This window comes from Eutrigla gurnardus (genome assembly GCF_963514095.1).
Source record: "Eutrigla gurnardus genome assembly, chromosome: 20".
Lineage (NCBI taxonomy): Eukaryota > Metazoa > Chordata > Actinopteri > Perciformes > Triglidae > Eutrigla > Eutrigla gurnardus.
This window is the reverse complement of record NC_139931.1, coordinates 2,398,806-2,421,370: the sequence shown is the minus strand read 5'-3', so window position 1 is coordinate 2,421,370 and position 22,565 is coordinate 2,398,806. Positions and strand designations below refer to the sequence as shown.

At 47.8% G+C, this 22,565-nt stretch overlaps 3 protein-coding genes across 9 annotated transcripts in view; 1 reads left to right on the top strand and 2 right to left on the bottom strand.

Moving 5' to 3' along the window:
- The window catches only part of jmjd8 (jumonji domain containing 8), a 160,224-nt gene that overhangs the window by 76,828 nt on the left and 60,831 nt on the right, over window positions 1-22,565 (top strand). The gene's annotated exons all lie outside the window — the stretch shown is intronic.
- Window positions 288-11,128, bottom strand: atxn2l (ataxin 2-like). 4 transcript variants are annotated; one of them, XM_084037814.1, is made up of 23 exons: window positions 10,692-11,125; window positions 10,543-10,594; window positions 9,414-9,470; window positions 9,152-9,223; window positions 8,877-9,072; window positions 8,627-8,745; window positions 8,433-8,524; window positions 7,751-7,957; window positions 7,091-7,395; window positions 6,326-6,409; window positions 5,915-6,049; window positions 5,609-5,677; window positions 5,467-5,528; window positions 4,789-5,066; window positions 4,624-4,693; window positions 4,368-4,529; window positions 4,186-4,249; window positions 3,851-4,017; window positions 2,849-2,981; window positions 2,443-2,555; window positions 1,192-1,368; window positions 909-1,077; window positions 288-682 (listed from the first exon to the last, which is right to left on the bottom strand). In XM_084037814.1, exons 2-23 carry the CDS (start codon window positions 10,579-10,581, stop codon window positions 624-626), a joined length of 2,829 nt encoding a protein of 942 aa, XP_083893940.1. In that variant the 5' UTR covers window positions 10,582-10,594; window positions 10,692-11,125; the 3' UTR covers window positions 288-623. The 4 variants fall into 4 exon arrangements, with proteins under 4 accessions (XP_083893940.1, XP_083893941.1, XP_083893939.1 ...); XM_084037815.1 differs by having other exon boundaries at window positions 10,936-11,124; XM_084037813.1 differs by having other exon boundaries at window positions 11,005-11,108.
- Window positions 12,607-22,565, bottom strand: part of sh2b1 (SH2B adaptor protein 1) — an 11,574-nt gene continuing 1,615 nt past the window's right edge. Inside the window, exons 2-10 of one of the 4 annotated variants that reach the window (XR_014599070.1) lie at window positions 19,926-22,004; window positions 19,421-19,522; window positions 18,986-19,077; window positions 18,786-18,868; window positions 18,153-18,308; window positions 17,856-18,067; window positions 16,889-17,063; window positions 15,122-15,798; window positions 12,607-15,085 (exon numbers count right to left, since the gene is read on the bottom strand). Coding sequence is in view for 3 of the 4 variants with exons in the window: in XM_084037628.1 (XP_083893754.1) it covers window positions 15,452-15,798; window positions 16,889-17,063; window positions 17,856-18,067; window positions 18,153-18,308; window positions 18,786-18,868; window positions 18,986-19,077; window positions 19,421-19,522; window positions 19,926-21,638 (2,880 nt within the window). In the remaining variant the exon portion in view is untranslated. Of the gene's footprint in view, window positions 15,799-16,470; window positions 16,562-16,888; window positions 17,064-17,855; window positions 18,068-18,152; window positions 18,309-18,785; window positions 18,869-18,985; window positions 19,078-19,420; window positions 19,523-19,925; window positions 22,005-22,565 lie in introns of all 4 variants that reach the window. The other 3 variants (XM_084037630.1, XM_084037628.1, XM_084037629.1) reach the window with 3 other exon arrangements.

Below are 22,565 nucleotides of genomic sequence, written 5' to 3'. Positions count from 1 at the left end.
ATTCAATATTGAACATATACTGTAGACGAAGTATCACACTGTTGTCAGACTGAGATCGATGAGTCTGTATGATCAATAATAAGCTGCAGCCAGCAGATGCCTGTCGGAGGTTTCCGATATCTTTCGACAAAGCTAGGCTAGCAGTTTACTTCTCTTCCCAGCCTTTATGCTCAGGTAAGTGGCTGCAGCGTCACATTTAACAGACAGGAAGGAGACTAGGGTTAACTGTATCATGAAACTCTCCGTTTATGTATTCAAACTAAAAACATCCAAGGACCATGCTCGTTTGTATTCAGTGGTTTTATTATTAATGAACTGGTTTCGTCTGTAAAAGGACAGAGGAGGTGGGACGGGGAGAAAAACTGTTTCCACTGCCTTCAGTCTAAAAGTTTCCACCAGTTATTGTCTTCAGTCCAGCTTCTTGTTCACATGTGAAAACAGTCCATATTTACATTTAAAATCCAGAAATGTCTAAAAGATGATGCGGGGCTAAAAATTGGGACGTGTTAATTTGATTGCAGGAGGTGGGAATGTTATAAGTAGTTTGTATTTTGGGGGATGAGGGGTTTCGTCACACAGTAACAGTCTTCCTTTGCTCCTGAAGCCAGTTGTGATGAAGCGGTTCAGTTTGCAGAGGGGTGGAAGGACAGCTGCTGGGTGGGATGGCCCTGAACCTGAACAGCTGGGAGACACAACACAAATACACGTTTGTTAGAAGTCAATTCACCCACATTCTGAATGAAATACAAAAAATACCTTCATCATGCATTGTGACATACTACACTCTAAACTTCAAGACATCTAGAAATTATAGTACGTCAAAAAAAGTCCCCAAAAATTCTTGGTCTAGTATGTCGAATAAAGTAATGAAAAAAAGTCATGAGAAAAAGTCCTAGTATAGTATTTACCTTGTGGGTGTCCGATGTAGAAGTGTTGCGGCGCCCCCTGCTGGGGGCCGTGTTGGGGGTTGGAGCCGCCGCCGCCGCCCTGCTGGGGGGAAACGTAGTGCAGCATGACGGGCGGCAGGCCGTGACCCGCTGAGTGGTGGTGAGCCGACATGCCTCCTGCTACGTGAGCCTGCAGGGGACAAACCAGACCCGTGTGAGGAACCCAGACTGTACTGATACCAAACTACCAGAACCACATTCAGGTGCTGCTGTCCCACATGGGAGTCTCCAGGACGGGGTTCACCTGTGTGAGCTGGCCGATGGAGGGGAAGCCGTGGGGGAGGGGCTGGTGGCCCGGGAGGCTGTAGCCCTGCATGGCGTAGGAGGCCTGGGGGGAGCTGTGGCCCGGCTGCATGTTGGGGGGGGTCTGGGCAGTCAGACCTCCAGAGTGGAACATGGACTGAGGCTGAGGCTGACTCGACTGAGGGCACAAAGGGATAAAACACTCATCAAATCATTTCACACTCATCTCTTCAAGCTGCGTTAAATTATCGTTCATCACTAACTTCACACCTTTTTTTGTCAAAAATATGTTAAAAATCATTTGAAAAAACACGTTATGTGATATAAATAATTATAATAATATTTGGACTGTGGAGGAGCCACGGGTGGATCTCATGAACACAAGCAGCACCCTTACTGGATCTGGATCTATGTGGATTCTGGCGTTGAAGCTGCTAACAAAGTCAGCTTCATAATTCAAGGTCAACTTTACAGCTAAGTGTTAAAGTCATCTTAGTAGCAAACTAGCATTGGTAGCGTGGTAGTGACCTGTCAATCAGCAGGTAAGCCCCGCCCCCTAAAGCATCCCCTGCTTTCTGGTCTGGTGGACTCTAAATGGACCATAATGTACTAAATGAACATCATGCTGGCTTGAAGAAGACTTGAAACTAGAGATTGAGACCATAAACTCATGTTTACAATGTTTACTGAGATAATACATCAAGAGAGAAGTAGGACCATTTTCTCATAGACTTCTATACAACCAGAGAGGAGTCGCCCCCTGGTGGCCAGCAGAGAGAAGTAGGACCATTTTCTCATAGACTTCTATACAACCAGAGAGGAGTCGCCCCCTGGTGGCCAGCAGAGAGAAGTAGGACCATTTTCTCATAGACTTCTATACAACCAGAGAGGAGTCGCCCCCTGGTGGCCAGCAGAGAGAAGTAGGACCATTTTCTCATAGACTTCTATACAACCAGAGAGGAGTCGCCCCCTGGTGGCCAGCAGAGAGAAGTAGGACCATTTTCTCATAGACTTCTATACAACCAGAGAGGAGTCGCCCCCTGGTGGCCAGCAGAGAGAAGTAGGACCATTTTCTCATAGACTTCTATACAACCAGAGAGGAGTCGCCCCCTGGTGGCCAGCAGGGAGAATGCCGCTATAAGGACCTTTAGCATCAGCTTCACTTCAGAACTTGAGGTTGCCGTCCAGATGAATCATTAGCAGAATAGTCCATTTTACCACAACAGACCAGGACCCTTGTGGATGGGGTTACCTGGTTGTGTCCTGGGCTGGGAGCCGTGTGCTGGGGGGGCTGCTGGTTCCCAGTCGGGGTGCTGGAGGGCTGAGGATGATGCATGGAGCCGGAGTGGTGAGAGAACGACTGAGCTAAGAGAGAAATGCCAAATCAAACTGGGAACCCAGAAAACTACACATTTATAAGACTTTCTTATACACGATATATACGATTATATACGAACATGAGCGACTGTAACAAAAACTTTAATATCTTCAATCAATGTCGGCGATAAAAAAGAGATAAGAAATCAAACATGATTAATTCATGACTTCTTAATATAAGAATGTGACTATATAAAATTCATGATGTTTAGTTGTTGTTTTTTTAAAAGCGTCCTGCTGTGCCTTTCATTCAATATGATAAATAAAAACACACAACTTACCATACATGGCTTGCTGTGGCCCCTGGGGGCCCTCAGCCTGGCCGGGGTACTGGGGCCCAGGAGGACCCATCTGCTGAGGAGGGGCCCCAGACGTCAGCATCCTGGCCCCCCCCTGCAGCATCGAGTAAACTGGCTGCAAATGACAGAACAGTCAAGTCAAAGAGTTTAGTTTAAGAATTATAATCAATCAAACCGACCAATCCCTGATCATCTTTACTGCCGTTCCCATATCACCTTCTATTATCTCCAACAAGTAAAGCAGACGTTTCGAAGAGACAATAAGGACACTTTGGCTCCCCCGTGTGGCTCAAAGGTGAACTGCAGCTATAATGTTAAATGAATGACTATGGAAGAACTTCGGTATTTATTTTGGTCCAGAACTGAGCAACAGCAGCCGCTACACAGGTTTACAAAGTGTGTTGTCATGGTTACTAGCAGCTGGGGAGCTTGATGGAGAACTCTGTTTTCAAAGTATCAAAAGTAAAAGTACTAGAAAGGACCTGGACTGATATAATCAGGGTTCCTCCACCTTCTCCAAAGTCAAATTCAAATTCAAGCCCTTATCAAGCATTTCAAGGTGCATCTCCATGCTTTTCCAGCACCTTCCAGCTGTGGTAAACTCCATATTTGTATCAATCCAATGGTCAGTATTCAGTCTACTTATTATGTCACTTGTTCATCACATTAAATGAGATGTTATTGTCCTCTAAACAACCAACATGATGTTTGGAGACAGCTTTTTACAGAAGGACCACAAATGAAAGGAAAACTAATTCCACTAACAGATCCACAGAAATATAATCACCAACTATTTTCATCATCTGTTCATCATCAAAAGTCATTTTTCATAAAGAAATGTCACAAAATGCTGCTTTCAGTCCCTCAAATATGGAGATCTTCTTTTCTCTGTTCTATCATAGATGTCATCACATACAACACACATTTATAGACCTTTAGTCTAAATCACATTTACAAACTTCAAGGTGGCAGATGTTCGGGTACCTGTCCGTGGTAGTGGGGGGGCAGGGTCTGGATCACCTGACCGTACTGCAGGTAGGACTGGGGGTACGGCGAGGCCACCAGCGGGGGTCCTGCTGCCGAGGCTGCAGCTGAGAGCATGGAGGAGGCCGGGGAGGCGTGGTGCTCCGGACGCTGTCCCACCACCGGGCCTGGACCAACAACAACAAGGGACCAGAGAACCACCTTGTGTCACCAAGCAATGGAAGACGTTCACATTGTGTGTGTGTATGTGTGTATGTGTGTGTGTGTATCTGTGTGTGTATGTGTGTGTGTGTGTGTGTGTGTGTGTGTGTGTGTGTGTGTGTGTGTGTGTGTACCTTTGGCTCGGGGGTATTTGCCCTGGTTGACAGCCGACATGGTGTACTGATACATCTGAGGAGCCTGAGGAGGAAACGGAGTGGTCTGTAATTTTGAATTTTATATGTACATGTAAATAAATATATATAAATATAACTATATGAGGTTCTTGGTGAGGGACACTGGAGAGAAGGATTCAGACCTGGATCTGGTGTCCCTGGATGTGGAGGGGGGAGACGTAGGACAGGTAGTGCCCCGGTGGGTTGCTGTAGATGGCGCCTCCTCCTGGCTGACCTGGAGGGGCCAGAACCAAAGAGGGGCTGGGGGGTGTCGGTCTCGGAGGGGTGGGGGTCGGCGCTGGCTTCTGTCATAACACAGACCTGGTTAGGATTCTCACAGACCGGTTCGTCACACCGCTAAACGCTGATGGAAGTGATTCTGAGCTTCAGTGAACTCACCGGGACTGTGTTGACTTTTATTGGAAGAAATTCTTTTGCATTTGGATTCAACGTCGAGTTTTTCACTTGCCTGAGAACAGAAGAATGAATTCAGCCACAACGTATATATTTATACTGTATGACGACTCTAAAGCAACCGGCGAGTTGTTTCAGACGGTGACGTACGCTGCAGACGCAGCCTCCGGTCGCTCGCCGCCGTCCGGACCGCCGTCCTCGCCGGCCGACGGGCTCGTCCCCTCCGGCCCCGAGGTCTGGGGCCCGGCCGGGGCCGCGGGGGTCATCGCCGCCTCTGTGGGCGGCTGCAGGTCTTGGGTCGAAGAGGTGGCGGGTTTAGGCGCCGACGGGGAGACGGAGGAGGAGGATTGGTCGGTGGGGGAGGAGGCGCTGTGCTGAGGAGGATCTGCAGAGGCCGGACTCGCTGACGGAGAGGAAGTGGGCTGCAGCTGAGAGACGGACAGGAAGCAGCACAGACATCAACACCCCATCACTCACATCATGGATTTACAATATATATACATATATATACTAGGTATAAATTATATATATATATATCATTTATATTTAGTATTTTGTTGATTCTAAATATCTACACTAGAAATACCACTATAGAATACACAAATACAGAATATATTAGAATACACGATAAGTACAAATATAAACATGTCAATGTAAATATGTGTAATATATAAACATAGGATAACACTTTGTCTCCTGTTTTAAATCAAGTTAAATGTGGTTCATATAATGATGTCACATGTAAATGGATCTGCCAACTGAATAAATGTGTCTTACTCCTGAACCCCCGTGTGACCCCTGACCCCTCCAGCATCCCGTCAGTCTCACCCTGAACTCTTTGCCGAACTTGCGGAGCTCCTCCAGCTGAGATCTCTGCTGCACCGAGGGAGCTGAGGAGGGGGAGGAGTTATAGCTGGTGCATTTTAAAGAGACACACGAGTCCAAGCAGAGTTTTAGAAACCGGCGTTACCTTTGCTGCTCTTGCCTTCAGACTGGCTTTCACTTCGCTCTTTAGCAGCTGTGCTGAGGATCTCGTTCACTGTGGAGGACGGAGAGAAGACGGGTTCAACAATTTATCCTTTACATCAGTGTCGTCACCACGTTGTGACCCGATATCTGAATATCTCCATACTTCAGTGATTCCAACTTAAAATCTCAAACAGAAGGGAAAGTAATGGAATAGTAGGACATGAAACTTTAAACATAATGAAGTTTAAAAATGTATTTATTTAAAAATGTACCTGGTATGCAGTAATCTAAAAAATAAAAGGCTCACCATCAACAGGGAAGAGAGGGGTGGGGCCAGATTTGGCGTTGGCGGTTGCCGCGGCGACAGAAGAAGAGTCCAAGAAAATGGGGCCACCCAGTGGGCCGTCCTGGAGAGGAGCATCTGGTTTCAGAGTACGAGAGACTGGAAGGAAGAGAAGGGGGAACCTGAACCATCTTCATCAACTGTGTGTGTGTGTGTGTGTGTGTGTGTGTGTATGTGTGTGCGTGTGTGTGTGCGTGTGTATGTGTGTGCGTGTGTGTGTGTGTGTGTGCGTGTGTGTGTGCGCGTGTGTGTGTGTGTGCGTGTGTGCGTGTGTGTGTGTGCGTGTGTGTGCGTGTGTGTGTGCGTGTGTGTGTGTGTGTGTGTGCGTGTGCGTGTGTGTGTGTGTGTGTGTGTGTGTGTGTGTGTGAGACCAACCTGCAGGTGAGGACTGGGAGTTTGGGGTTCGCAGGTTTCTGCTGCCCTGAAGTCTCTGGGATTTGGGGGAAGTTCTGGATGTAACTGAGACAGAGAGAAGAAAGAGTTGGAGACGACGGGCCGACAAACACTGAGACTGTCGTAGTCCCAGATCCACCAGGAACCCAGACCCCGTCCTGTCTGGGTTCATGACATCATCATGACATCATCCAGAGGTGCTCGTTTGATGTCACCAAGCTTGATTCACTGGATCTAACAAGACCCACGTGGGCTGGTTCACCACAGCTGGAGGAACCAGAATAAAGTATTGTAAAAAGCTGGTTTTCTGAATGGAGTCTGGTTGATGGGTGCTAGGCTACGCTAACATTGTAGCTGCTCCAGCAACACTCCAAATAAGGTCATCTAGACATAAATACACCAGAGACCTCGTTGTTTGGACCACAGACAGGCTCTGGTTCCTCCACATAGTCCGATCTGGTCTCTGGACTCATGTGAGCTACTATTGTAGACCTGGGGTCTAATCAGGCAGAATAAGAGGGATCACATATGTGGATCCTTATAGAAAATTAAATTAAATGTACATATTAAACAGAAATAATCACACAAGTTACTAGTTCTCTCAATTTGTTTTGTTCTACTTAAGTGTATTTTTATTTCAGTAACATGTTCCATCTTATTATTAATTAAATAATAAATGTATGTTTGTCTCATTGTTTCTTGTCTTAGGTGCAATAATAAAAATGAAGTGAAGCAGCAGCGTCGTACCTCCGTTAACAGACGAGCGCGTCGACTCGCCCAGCCCCTGTGGGTGAGAGAGGGAGTGCGGGACGACGTGATTGGTGCAGGGGGGGCTGCTGGCCGCCGGAGGGCTGCTCTGTGATTGGTGCGGAGAGTAAGCGGTCCTGACGGACAGCGGGCTGCTCCGGTCAGACGGCGGTTTGGGGGAGGAGGCGGAGCCGGGCGGCGGGTGTCTGGCGGTGGCCGGCGCGGCGGTTCGACCGGAGGCTCCGGCTCTGCCAGACAGGCCGATCTCTCGAGCTCGCTGAGGGAGGGGAATGTATTTACCTTCCCTGGGAGACACAAGGAGGGGGGGAGAGGTGGTGAGAGGCATTCTGGGAATGTTTTTAAATCAGACGGTAAAGTAAAAATGTAAAAATATATTAATTTAAAAAAAAATTCATGTACAATGTACATGCAGTAAACTCTGTACTTGAGTTTATACAATTTCATATTTGCGACCAGATTTCCCATTAAACAGCATTTAATTGGACTTTTATTTTTGTAAAACAGCACCCCCCCGGCCCATTAGTAACATTTCAGGTGGAGAGTGGTACTGCAGCAGGAAGACAGAAAGGGGCTTCCAGAACAAAAAGTAAAGCACAATAAATCTAGATGAAGTTCTGTGAGAGGGCAGAGTCCTCTTACCGGCCCGTGGAGGGGAACCCGGGGCTGGCCCTGTCCTCCCGGTCTCGGACCACCGAGCTGTACTTGTCCTCCTCGCTCCGGCCCTCGTCGTTCTCCAGAGAGACCCGGCGGCGGTACTGCAGGCTGCCCTCGATCTCGTTGGCCAGCCGAGCGGCTCGCGCCTCCCGCTGGCGGAAAACCTCAGAGGTGCCCTTCTCCAAAGGCATGCTGGGAGAAAAACGCCACATTATCATGACCACAACACGTCATCAACACGTCGTCATCATAACCCGCTTTTATTTCGTTTTTTCTTTACGGTTTGAAGTTAGAGGCGTTTCTGTAAATGTGCCACTATAAATGAGTGAAAAATAATGATAATAAAAAAATAATAATAGTAGTAAAAAATTTTAAATAATATAAATTTACCATCTTTTAATCATACTTTCATAAAACAGGTGAAATACTTTGGAAACAACCTGAAGTTTTTTTTGTTGATTGTCTTTTAAATAATTATTTTAAATTAATTCTAAAAACTCCCTGATTCATAACATCCAACTAAAAAGATAAACATTAAAATCATAACTTGTAAATTGTTGTAAATGTCGACTGGACCTTATAGTTTCACTGAATGAACTGATCACAGATATAATCACAGCTGATGGATGGGGGAGAATGACACGTCTGAAATGGCGTGGTGACTCACGTGTACATGGCGAGGCTGGCGTCGTAGGTGGACTTGACGCCGTACGTCTCCTCGTTGAACTTGAACATCTCGTTGGCATCCCAGCCGTTTGACTGCAGGAGAGACACAGTGGAGGTGTCTTACAGAGGCGATGCAAAGACGTCGATACGTGAGTGTGAGTGTGTGTGTGTGTGTGTGTGTGTGTGTGTCTTCACCGTGTCCGCCTCCAGCTCAAAGTTCTCTCCGTTCCCGTTCCCATCCCACCTCTGCAGGATCTTCTCCCGGTGTTCACCGTTCACCCGCTGAGAGCTGATGGACGAGTCGGTGAACGTGTCTGGAAACACACACACAAATACACACATATTGGTATCGGCCCTGAAAAAGCTGTATCGGTCGACGCCGACAGATTTCAACTTTTTTACTCTCCTATACTTTGGTACCCGTGTACTTGTGTACTCGTGTTACCTCTGACGGCGAAGTTGAGGTCGACGTCGCGGCAGGTCATGGTCACCAGGTCGGCGGGGCTGAAGATCATGGTGTCGGTGATGTCTTCGATCTTGGGAGGAGTGGACCGACCTCCTCCTCCTCCTCCTCCTCCTCCTCCACCTCCTCCTCCTCCTCCGTCTCCATGTTTGTGGACAGCATCCACAGCCAGCTCACACTGGAAGCAGACGGCGGTCAGAGAAACGGAGACGCTGGCGTGGACGATGCACAGGAAGTGAGGTGGGGCGGTTTCTTACCTGCGAGCTCAACGTCTTGAAGATTCCCTCATACGCGGCGCCGTTTTTCACTCTCACGTCACAGGTGGAGCCCTGAAAGACAGGACGCTTCAGCCCAGGTCTACAGGACGCTGTCAAGAACAACGCCTCCAGACAGACAGGCAGAGAGACAGACAGACAGACAGAGAGAGAGAGAGAGAGAGAGACAGACAGACAGACAGACAGACAGAGACATACAGACAGACAGAGAGAGAGAGACAGAGAGACAGACAGAAGAACTCACCACGACGGCTGTGAGGAAATGAAGCATTCTGGCGTTGTTGTAGACGCCTTCAAACACCTGCAGATAAAATATATAATTATATAGATATAAAACACACATCTGTACTTACGTTTTAGACAAATATTACATCTGAAAATGTATATATATATTACAAAAATATTACACATAAAACTATAGTTGATAAAAACATTTAAAAAATATGCTTCATAAAATTTTAATTAAAGATATTATTTGTATAATTTATTATATATATGCATTATTCATTTTTAACCTCTCAACATGTAATTTTCTGCCACTAAGAGTCTCAATCGTAGCAGTAATAAAAGACGTACTTTGGTGAATAATTAATTAAATGTTTATTAAATTATTCAAATGTGACGTTGACTTACCGTGTAATAAAAAAAATAACTTTAAAAAAACCCAGCTTAGTAAAGAAAAAATTGTTTTTGATATTAGTGATGCTGTTTACCTACGCATGTTAAAATAGTAACATCAGACCGTTTTTTGGGCTCCATTGTGAGTAATTGACATCCAGTTATTGGTATTTGGTTGATCAAATACAGCAAACGGTGCAACGCAAAATAAATATATTTTTAATATTTCACTGTAATAATATTTAAATTGTTACATTGAACATAGTTTTTCTAAATCTGGACACTTTAAAAAATGTTTTTTACTGGAGACAAATATCGGTTTCAAATATCACTACATCTAATTGCACTACTGGGGAGTTCATATCTCTATATACACTTTTCATGCCATTTGTTAATTGTATACAGTAGTAAAGTAGGATCCTTGCACATGTATATTTCTTTCACTTGTATATTTTGTTTATAGGATTATTTGACTATATCTATTGTGTACGTGTATCTGTAATCGGCCCTGAAAAGGCCACATCGGTCGAACCCCTAATATAGATACAAAAATGCAAATACCATGTAATCGTATACATTTTGAGGTATTGGATGACTTTGTATTATTCTTACATGTGTGTGTGTGTGAAGATAAAGTCAACCCTGGAGCCCCCTTGGTTTTGGGCTGAGCCCTGAATGTTTACAACGCCTGGCTCCGCCCCTGCCAATAACACGTTTATTCTCTAAATAACCCAAAGCCAGCTGTCACTACTCACCAAGCTGCTGACGGGGGGCGACTGCGACGGCGGTTTCATTGTGTTCCTGGTCCTGCACCGGGACAGAAACATTAATGTCAGCTAACAGGCGACAGAAAGGCTCCAGACTAGTCCTCTATTGAGAACAATAAGCACCGCGGCTAGCTAACCTTCCCGGCTAGCTGCTAGCGGCTCAAACAATGACATGGCACAAATCACATCCGCCGTTACAATCTCTACGGGTTCCCTTCAGGGACGAAGCAGTAGAAGATAGATGCTGCTGTTGTTGCTGTTGTTGTTGTTCGGGGCGGGTGAAATCAGCTAGCTGACGTTAGCTACCTAAGCTAGCTAGCATAGCGCAGACGTCGATTTTTTTTTTTTTTTTTAAGCAAACAAGAGGACACACAAACGAACCGCGGGAAATGACGTCGGCATCAGACTAGAAACCGACGCGCCGAGCGAGTCTGAGTGTTTAACTTGTACTTTTTAGTCATGAGCATCCCTGTTGCTCCGGTTCGCGTCGTCCCAGCGAGAAGTCACACGGTTTGACAGGCCGAGCGCGAGACGCCGCTGAAAAACAACAAAACACGGCAGCGGGGGGCGCGCGGTTTGCTCAGAGGCGGGCACCTGCTGGGCACGTGACATGGGTCATCTAGGGCTAATTCTGGGCAGGAGACGTCGAAATGTTAATAAACGTTTTATCACACTTCATTGTACTTAAAATAACATTAGCGATGCGGGTACTCGGGGAGGAGTGATTGCGGGTAGGTCAGGAACACAACCGGGCGCAGCCGAGATGCTGAAACGAACGCACCAATCGTAAATCCCGCCTACTGACTTAATCTGAAAAGAATTCTGAACTCGATTGGACAAGATCCTCCCGTCAATCATTTCTGACCTTTTCTTTCATTGGCTCGGCCGCGTGTCGGTCATTTATCCGCCGGGCTGTCCTCACAGAGGTCGTGTAAGGAAACTGGTGCAAAGGGATGTTTTTAATTAGGTTTTTAGGCAAGAAAATAGTTCGTGAATGAAAAAAGGATACCTTTTTATCTCCATTTTTTTTTTTTACCTAATTGCCCCTTCAAAAACAGAGCAAGTCAATAAATATATAATTACACCTCCCAAAAAACATGTCAATAAATACATTTTTATATATAAATAAATGTCTATATTTTTATTATTTAAAATATACATAGATGGTGTATCCCATGTAGGCAGTGTGGTTGTTAACATTTCCATAATAAATAATAATTTAAAAAAGAAAGTCGACAGTAGATTTAAGTTTGGGTGAAATATTGTGTCTATCCAACAGTAAATGTGATTTATTTAATTTTAAAGCTGACTTTAAAGACAATTAAAAGACCTTGAGTAAATAAATACACTTAAATAATAAAATATATATATATAAAAAAATATATATATAAACAATGTATATATTTTTATTATTATTTTAAATATACATAAGCGGTGTATACCATGTGTAGGCAGTGTGCTTGTTAACATTTCCATAATAAATAATAATTTAAAAAAAGAAAGTGGACAGTAGATTTAAGTTTGGGTGAAATATTGTGTCTATCCAACAGTAAATGTGATTTATTTAATTTTAAAGCTGACTTTAAAGACAATTAAAAAGATCTTGAGTAAATAAATACACTTAAATAATAAAATATATATATATATATAAACAATTTATATATTTTTATTATTATTTTAAATATACATAAGCGGTGTATACCATGTGTAGGCAGTGTGCTTGTTAACATTTCCATTATAATTAATAATAATAAAAACGTGAGTAGATTTAAGTTTGGGGTGAATATTGTGTCTATCAAACGGTAAATGTGATTTATTTCATTTTAAATCTGATACAACACTTTTTATACAACACTGTGAGGACATTGACTTAATGGAAATTTAAATAATTTACTTCTTATTGTTTTGGGGCCAAACACAGGCAAGTTGTTCTCTTATTTAAATAGTAATTATGGAAGGAAAGAAGAAGATCAACACAAACAGCTGGTTATCAACAGTCATGTTCCCGATTTAAAGAGGGGAAGATGAAAAAAAGACCACACAGCAACAACTATGTTTCACTATATTTATATTATATCATTAAATTCAATGTAGTACCTGAAACTAACCACACGGGGTGGACAGACGCTGCCGCCTGCCCTCAACACACGGTCCCAGCAAAGAGAGAAAAGAGACAGAGAAAGGCACAAAGAGTTTTGAAACTGAGAAAAGGACACTGATCATGATGATAAGGGTGTGGTGGGGGAGGGGGGTGCATATAGACAAATACATGAGCAAAGAAAAGAGCAGCAGAAATGAGCTGGGGGGGGGGGGGGGGGGGGGGGGGGTGACGGGTGCAGAAAGGAAAAGATCTAAAACTGAAGGATGAAGCCGCGGCGACACGAACGCAGGCCGACGACAACACACAGAAAGGCACGAGTAGAAAAAGTGTTTTCATTTTCTGCTAATTGTTTTTTTGTCTTCCTTTTTTTCTTTGATGAATGGAGGATGAGGAGGAGGAGAAGACAGCATGGAAACAGAGTGAGGATAACTGTCGCCTTGACAACGAGGCATTATAGCATATATATATATATATATATATATATATATATATATATATATATATATATATATATATATTCATTCCCTCCTTTTTAACCCCCCCCAAAAAAGGCACAAACACATTTTCAATTACAAGATGGAGTCGGAAACAAGTGTTACATGAAGCATACGAAATAATAAAAAAGGTGTCTTAAAAACAAATAAAATTAATACTATTATTCTGACCGTCATTATTTTCATCAATAATTATTGTTATTGGTATCAATAACTTCTCCTTTGTGTGAGAGGGAGGGGGGGAGGGAGGGAGGGAGAGAGAGAGAGAGAGAGAGAGAGAGAGAGAGACATTGACTGAGTGATGCTGCTGAGTGTGACTGAGGTAAATGTTTCCTGCCTGATCGGGTTCTGGTGCCACTTAGACCCAAAGTGCTCCGTCATTAGACAAACGCCACACCAGACTCCATAGAAAAACCGGCTGATTTAACGTCTCCTTGGATGAAATGTTTTTGTTTTTTTTTTACAGAGGAAAACGCGTCGGCCCGCAATTATGTTCCACTAACGAACACAACACTGGACAGTCAGGCAGCAAATAATCATGTATTATTATTTTGTCATCAATTAATCTGCAGATTCGTGTCGATTGCCAGCAGAGTGAAAAGAACCACAACGTTATGATTCATGTATTTGACTACTTCTCTGTGCATCTGTAGTATTATTAGTGTCTTTGTGCTGCTGCTGATCGGGATCAACAAAAAGATTTATCTCATCTTTAGAAATGCCCATCAAACTGTCCAGGAGCCGTCGACTTAGTTTTCATATGGTTTTTATCTGAAAACAAAATGTTTAAAAGATATTAAAAATTTTACAATAACGTAAAAAAATGTTTTTAAAAAAAAAAGCAGCAATTTCTCACATTTTAGGAACTCGATTCGACAAGTTTGCTTGAAAAAAACATCCAAACCAACATTAGTGTTAGTATTATTATTATTAATCACACATTCAGACACATGTACCGTTGTTAGAACGCGTAGAACCTTTAAACCAGCACCAGCGTTTAGATGGAGCCGCTGCAGCATCGTCTCCGTACCAGTTACTGTAGAGTTTGGGGTTTACTTGCAACAGTTCTATGGAAGCCCAGAGAGGCAAAAACTAAAATAATAAATAAATCTGGTGATCCATTTTTTCTGATCTAAATGTTTTCTCTTCTGTGTTTATGACTTTTTTTTCTTCCATTTTTCAAATTTGTTTTTGAAATACTCAGTTTGGCCACAAGAGGCTGAAATTAAAACTCAACCAGAAGGGAAACGTTCATATTTTAGGTGGTGGTGAGTGTATTTATGAGTCTAAAGGTGCCTCCTTTGTGACTTTTGTCAACTAGCAAACAACACAAAAGTTAAAGCTGAAAGCCGCCGAAGCTGGAAACTGGAAAGATGGGAACTAAGTGGATCCGGACTCAGTATGTTTAACGATGCGTTACGTAAGCAGCAGCATTTAGTCCAAATTTCAGTTTTATGCTAACCAGAGTTCTGGAAGTTAAGATCAAGCACTTTGACGCTCGTCTTATAATGGAATGTGCATTTAATTAGAAAGCTACACAAAGATAACTCTTGCAATTGCTTTAGTTGGCGACAGCAGGTTGCTAACACATAGCTAATATTAGCTTAGCTAACAGCTAACTTCATATCTTTAGTTATCAGCTGCAAAATAATCCTTTTTGACGCACTGAAATCCGATGTATGTATTTTGGCATTTTGTTAGCGTTTCAGCCAACGGTTAACCGTTCAATCAATATGCTAACATTGACTTCGTATGCATTTGCAGGGTACGCAGCGGTGTGCTCCGTCTCTAATATCACAACGTACACAACTTTACAGAAAAATACTTTTTTGTTTTGTTTTGTTAACAAGAAAACGACTTGATCGGACTGGAATGGATCAGCAGAGTTGTTGTTTTGGCCGCTGTGGGCTTCTGTACGGTACAGACGTGTTTTGGCCTTGCGGGCTTCCATACTGTACAGATGTGTTTTGGCCTCTGTTGGCTTCCGTACTTGGGGTCGTACCGTCAAAAGAAAACAAAGCTTATCGGACTAAAAGAAAAAGAAAAGAAATGAACCGCTAGTTAGTGTTGTATAAAGCTGCTCTCCGTCTGCTTCGCCTCCTCTCTCTCTCTCTCATATAGTGTTAGTACTTTTAAACCTCCTCCTCCTACGCTTCTCCTCCACCTTGCTAACAAAATAAAATACTGGTTATGAATGGCTATGATGTACGCCGCCTCATCCAATCTCACATTCGTTCGCTCTCTCTCTCACACACACACACACAAACACGAACACACACTCCTCCTCCTCCTCCTCCCTTTATCAGAAGAAGGAGTACTGGTTGTCGATGGCCCGCGGCGCCCTCGCCCCCTCCCTCTCTTCTCCCTCCACGGCCTCCAGCTGGCGGAGAGGAGTGTCCCTGTCTCTCTCCTCCCAGTCGTCCACTCCTCCTCCTCCTCCTCCACCACCACCGCCACTGCCGCCTCCACTTCCTCCTCCTCCTGCTGCTGCTGCTCCCGTCATTGCCATGGTTACAGCTGCTGCTGCTGCTCCTCCTCCTCCTGCAGCGTCCGCCTCGCTCCCTCTCTCCTGCGGAGGAGTCGGGGGCGGCGGCCGGCCCGGCGGCAGTGGAGGAGGCTGAGGAGGGCTACGGGGTCTGCTGGTCAAGTCTGCAGGGACAGGAAACAGACGAGAGGAAGAGGAAAGAAAGAAAAAAAAGAAGAAGAAGAAGAAGAAGGGGGAGGAAGGAGAAGAAAGTGTAAATAAAGGAAGGCAGAGGAGGAGGAAGAGGAGGAGGAGGAGGAAATAAGGCCAAAGTGAACGAGTGAAGAGCGAAGTCGGAGGAGAAGAGGAGAGAAGAGGAGAAAGTGACAGTGAGTGGGTGGTTCGGTGAGAGAGTCAGTCATGGAGTCCATGGAGTCATGGAGGAAACACACACACAGACACACACACAGACACAGACACACACAGACACACACACACACAGACACACACACACACACACAGACACACACACAGACACACAGACACACACACACACACACAGACACACACACACGGACACACACAGACACACACAGACACACACACACACAGACACACACAGACACACACAGACAGACACACACACAGACACACACGGACACACACAGACACACACAGACACACACACACACAGACACACACAGACACACACAGACAGACACACACAGACAGACACACACACAGACACACACAGAGAGACAAAATGAATCTGAAGAAACACATGAGTTCAGCCTCTCTCGCCCCAAACACCCTGTCTGTCTGCCTCCCTGTCTCTCTCTGAGTCGGGTCTCACTTACACACAGTCAGAGATGGGGGTTGATGGAGAGTCAGGATGGCGCGTGGTGATGACATCACAGACTGTGGGCCGACTGCCTGCCCTGTCACGGCCTGTAGCGGGAGGAGCCAACGAAACAACAACAACAAGGTCAGAACAGCAACACGGAGCAACTGGAGACTCCTGATGATCATTAATATTATTATAATTATATTATTATTATATCATTATTAGATTTATTATTAGATTTATTATTCTTATTATATTATTATTTGAAACACGTTTAACACGGTGAACTTGTGCTTCGAAGACAAACAGACGATGTTTGAGATCTACAGTTACAGAGAGGAGAGAAGAAGAGCAGAGGTCACATGACAAACGTGTGTGTGTTAGAGAGAGAGAGAGAGAGAGAGAGAGAGGGCGGCCTGCTGCACTCGTACCTGGCTGGCGGACGGCGGTAGCGCCCACGAAGCTGATGAGCGTGACGTCGGAGGCGCCGCCGGACTCCAGGGGGATCGGGTGCACCCGGAAGTGCTCCAGCATGTCAAAGATGGACTGGAACCAGAGGTGCTGGACCCGACACTGGCCGTCCTCGTTCAGGGACAGACGGAGGTGCTGGAAGGGGACGCAGAGTCAGTCTGGTTCTACACTCATTTACATATCTGAGGATCCTGGACCCGGGTCACCGTTTCCTGCCATTTCATCAACCAACCAACCTACGACGGCGTATCAGGGCCACTGGAGAAAAAAATTAATAAAAAACCGAGAGAGGGGGGGGGCAAATAAATTGGCAAATTTGCAAGTTTATTCCGATGCTAACAACCAGCATCTATGCTAGCTAACGTCCCATGAATGTGCATTAATGTTTGTCATGAATCATCCCAACGTGTGACAACGCCTCGTTAATGTCCTTAGGGTGATGATGTTGATGCTTATTGTTGGTTTTATTCATATGGGTTCACATTGTCATCTTATGGGTGTTTATTGATCGGGTGGTCCGGCTAAGATGCTAGCGGTAGTTTCACTTGTTGTCATAGCAACGACAAACATCCAGTGTTAGCAGAACCAACCAACTTGTTTATATCAGCTATGACAAGTAGAAAACTAAATGCGCACAGTCATGGGAAATTAGCCGATTAACTCGCAAATTCCCCAGAATATTGACCCCTCTCTCGGCTCCATTTCCCCCCCTCTACAGCGGCCCTAACACACCATTGTAGGAACGACTCGTTTGTACGAGAGACTTAAATACCCGGCAGATTAAATCGATAACAAATAATCTGTAGTTTTATCGTAAAAACCCAGAACTACAGGTTCTCTGTGGAGGTCTCGGACTGCTGTGGTCCTCTGGGTCTACAGGGGGCAGCAGCGAGCCACTAGAGGTGTGTCTGTGAACCGGTCTCTCACCTTGGCCTTGCCCTGGAAGTTGAAGGTGAGGACGTATTCTCCCCGCCGCGTCTCGCTCTGGCGGACCAGGAACACGCCATGGCTCGCCGGGCCGCCGGCCAGCACCAGCTGAGCCGCTTTGAGCCGGGAAAGTGTCCCGTGGAACCACTGGCACTCGCTGAGCGGGTGCTCCACCGCCTCGGCGGGGGTCACCTCCGAGAACAGGAAGGACCCTGGATGAACACGTGACACTTTTAACACTTTTTAGCACTTTCAAAGCACGTCGTTGTCAGAATCCTTTGTGGTTTAGGAACTCACCTGTGGCATCCGGCGTCTCTGCAAACGGCGTGCCGATGGCGACCCCGCCGCTGCCGAGGATCCGGTTGTCCGGCTCGTCGAGGGGGGCTCGAGGGGGCAGCTCTGGTGGAAGAGGATCCATCAGAGGTGAGGAGCCTCCGATGCCGCCATAACACACTGAGACAACCGAGAAGGAAGTTTTATTAAAGCTGAGCGTCCGCCCTCAGGGCGGAGCATCGACCCTCTGGTCGGCCCTCGGGGCGGAGCGTCTGCCCTCGGGGCGGAGCATCGGCCCTCAGGTCGGAGCGTCGGCCCTCGGGGCGGAGCGTCCGCCCGCAGGTCGGAGCATCGGCCCTCGGGGCGGAGCATCGGCCCTCAGGTCGGAGCGTCCGCCCGCAGGTCGGAGCGTCCGCCCGCAGGTCGGAGCATCGGCCCTTGGGGCAGGGCATCGGCCCTCAGGTCGGAGCGTCGGCCCTCAGTAAGATTTATGAAAACGCACAGAAGAGGGCAAGGAGAGTGATGAAGCCACGCCCACTTCAGTGTGACGAGAGCTGCGTGGACGACGACACCTTGGTGGTGTTCTGGTGTTCTAAGCATTAATACTTCACACTACCACCGACGCTGTCAGAAGCTCTGTGAAACCTGCAGTCATACCTTGTGAGAGACGGTCAACGATCTCAGGCGTCCCACTGATGTCCAATGGTCCCACACACACACCTTCAGCTTCCTCCTGCTCACTGGGGGGGGGGGGGGGGGATAGTTAAGTTAACACCTAGGATGATGATGACTCCATGCATTCAGCCACACATCCCTCCCTCCATCCATCCTTCCTCCTTTCTTCCCCCCCCCCTCACCTGAGGCAGATGCCGTTCCTGATGTCACTCAGCCAGGCTCTCATCTGAACGGCGTCTCGGGTCTCAATGACGTACTGAGCCGACCCCTCCACCTGAAGAAGAGGAAGAAAGAGAAGAGGAAGAATAAGTATTTGTAGACTGTGGTATTAGTACTTAGTAGTCGTAGTTCTAGAATAGAACCTCTGAGTTCTCCTTCCTCTGCGGTTCTGATGTAGTCTGACTAGGATCCGGGTTCACCAGGCGCACCACGAGGAGTCAACATGAATAAAACCTTCGCTGAGTGATTGGAAGCATCGCTGCAGATAACTGGTTTAAACAGATCTACAGAGAACACCAGGACCACAACGGGGTCTGTGTGGGTTCATGTAGGCGAAGGAAGTGGTCCGACTAAGAGTGGATGTGGGTCCACTAGAGACCAGGAGGGTATGGGTTTACCTGCAGCAGGAAGGTGTTCTCCTTGTCGGGGACCTCCAGAGCCGTGGTGCTCCTCACATCCACGATGGAGCAGCAGGGGACCGTCAGCCGGGGCTTCGAGGACTGGGGGGGTAAACGGTCATGATCAATAACTGCTGTCTCTCCGTGATAGAAGCCTTATGGATTAAACTTATGTCAGCAGGAGGTTTCCTGAACCAGCTGTTCTATCTGTAATATGTCAAACTAAGTCCAAAATCACAGAACTTCACTTAGATTAAATCGTCAGAAGGTTGTTTATTTTTATCGGAAAAAGAAAATTAACAGATTATCAAAATAGCTGCAGATTAATATTCTGCCTAAACGATTGATCAACTACTCCTTTCAGCTGTGATTTCAAACAGATTATTATTTATACTTGTTTATTGCAGCATGGGACCTTGGACCAGAACTGGGACTAGACTTGGGACCAGACCAGGGACTAGACCTGGGACCAGACCTGGGACATGTTTTAATGCGTCACACTTACTTTTGGTGGAATGAAGAATTCCAGGTAGTACTCCTCCCCTCGCTCGCCCCCTTCCCGGTCTCTCTCTTTGAGAACCAGGCGACACTTGTGCCAGCGTCCTCCTCTCCAGGGGAAGTTCCCACCGCTGGCGAGCAGCGCCGCCGGGCCGCCCTGTGCCGCGGCAGAGGAAGCTGAGGCAGCGTTGTTGTTGTCGGTGCCATGATGCAGCAGCCCGAAGGAGAAGCCGGAGAAGCCGTGGCCGGCGCTCAACTCATCGCTGGACGAGCTCACGCTCACGCCGCCCTCGCGCACCAGCCGGCCTACCTTCCTCGGAGGCCCCATGGCAGCAGCGGCGCTGCTCGGGGGCAGCGTGGAGGAGGCGGAGTGGGGGCCGGCGGTGGCGTTCAGGGTGAGGACGGGCGGCGGGGATCGTGACAGTCTGAGTTTCTCGAGACGGTGGCTCCACTTCTCCTTCTCACCTCCTTCGCCGTTGCTCCGCCGACGGTCCCGAGCCGCCTCCGAGAGAGACAAGGAGGTGGCGCTGCTCGACGAGGAGGGCGGCAGCGAGGAGGAGGAGGAGTGGGGGAGGGAGAGGGGCATAGACAGGGACACGGGCATGGAGGAGGTGGGTGTGGGTGGCTGCGTGGCAGAGTTTCTCTTGGAGGTGGAGAGCAGCGCGGCGTCCTGCACGCCCATGGTGTAGCTGTAGCTGGAGGGCAGCTGGCTCTGGGCGCCGTCGCTGGACGAGCTCCGCCAGTGCAGGATGCCGCGCACGCTGCCTCGCACGCTGCGGCCCACGCTCCGCAGGGAGAAGCGCTTCTTCAGTTTGTTTTTGGAGGCGTTGGGCGTGCCGTTCCCTTTGGTACCGGGCGGCGGCGAGGAGGAGGGAGGAGCCTGAGCAGCGTAGGAGGCGTCGGCACCATCCACCTCCGCCGACTCTGCTTCCTGCTCTTCGGGCTCCGCGTCTTCACCCACAGATGCCGCCCCCAACCAGCTGTCCTCCTCCTCCTCCACCGGCGCCTCCCCGTTCCCGGGGGTCATCAGCGCCCCCCTCTCCTCACGCCGCCCGTTGTTCCCTCCCACCGAGGAGCAGCACGACGACGACGATGATGGAGGCAGGACTTGGCTGTGGGCGTACGAGTCTTGAAAGCGGTCTCCACTGCGGTTCTCCAACACCAGGCGAGCCGGCGCGGGCTTGGACGAGGCCCGCACCGCGTTGGTGGGGGGGCACGGGAGACCGGCGCCGCCGGACGGCGACAGGGGGGACACCGCCTCCTCTTCCAGGGAAGTGGCGTCTGACTGGGGAGCCCAGCTCGCCATGTCATCCCTCACAGAAGCGCAGTTCGGTGGGAGCGCCCCCTCCAGCTCGCTCTGGAAGTGGCGGACGAAGCGGTCGGTGAAGCGCCGGCAGAAGGCGGCGGCTGAGTCTGGCGAGTAGTGGGGGTTCTCCAGGAGGAACGCCCGAAAGTGGCGTGCGAAGTCGCCGGCCGCAACGCGGGCGTGGAGCTCACAGAATTCGGTCCAGCTCAGGCAAGGCGAGGGGGACGGCGTCGGGGTGTCCGACAGGGAGGACGGGTGAGCCTGGGGGGGCGGGCTCACCAGAGGGGGCAGAGGGGGGGGCCGGGGGGACAGGGGCAGCATGGAGGGGGATGGAGGAGACGGAGATGGGGAGGGGGGCAGAGGGGAGGAGTTTGACGCCCGCGGGCTGGGCGGGGTTAAAAGAGAGCCGTTCATTCCGACTGACTTAATTGGTCGATGAGATCACTTCAAACAGACAACAGAGAACTGGGGGGGAGGGGGAGGGGGGGCCTGCACAGCTGGGCGAGACACAAACACGGCACATCGGTCTAATAATTTACAGATGAGTGTGAAGTGAAGAGTGCTGCTCGGCCCCATCGAACATGGAGGCGGGGTTAAAGAGGTCACACAAGAGGCAGCTCCGCGGCGCTCTGCTACATTATCTTGTGAATTTAAATACGTTCAACAGGAAGGCGTCGAGCGAGGCGGCCGCCGGCGGGCAGACGGGCGGAGGCGGTCGGGTGCGTCGGGTCGGCCTCTTCTTCACCGTCTGTCAGACATCCAGAGAAACGTGGCCACATCCTGGAAAAACAGACACAAACCGGGAGTTCAACGGCAGTTTATTTATACTGCAGGAGGTCCGAACGTAAACACGAGACGAGCTGGAGGACAGCAGCACGGAGATCCAGAGGCCTTTAACACCAACAGAACCACGGCTCATCGCTTACAAGACGGGTTTTCAAATGTAGCGTCAGAGATCATTACAAAGGAGCTGAAACCATTTTTATTAAATATATGAAGAGTAAAATGAGCAGACGGAAGATTTTTAAATCTGGATGGTGGTGTAGTGGGTAGCAAGCGGGAGGGTCCCAGGTTCCTTCTGTGTGGAGTTTGCATGTTCTCCCCATGTAAGCGTGGGTTCTCTCCGGGTTCTCCGGCTTCCTCTCACAGTCCAAAGACATGCAGGATGGACCTGTCTGTCTCTACATGTCTCCCTGTGATAGACTGGTTACCTGTCTGTCTCTACATGTCGACCCTGTGATAGACTGGTTACCTGTCTGTCTCTACATGTCGGCCCTGTGATAGACTGGTTACCTGTCTGTCTCTACATGTCTCCCTGTGATAGACTGGTTACCTGTCTGT

Coding starts and splice junctions, on each gene's coding strand:
- atxn2l (XM_084037812.1), bottom strand. CDS start 10,614: ATGTTTCTGTCCCGGTGCAGGACCAGGAACACAATGAAACCGCCGTCG. Junction 9,224..9,413: donor ATTTCCTCACAGCCGTCGTG/GTGAGTTCTTCT, acceptor CCTGTCTTTCAG/GGCTCCACCTGTGACGTGAG. Junction 8,746..8,876: donor CCTCAACTTCGCCGTCAGAG/GTAACACGAGTA, acceptor GTGTGTTTCCAG/ACACGTTCACCGACTCGTCC.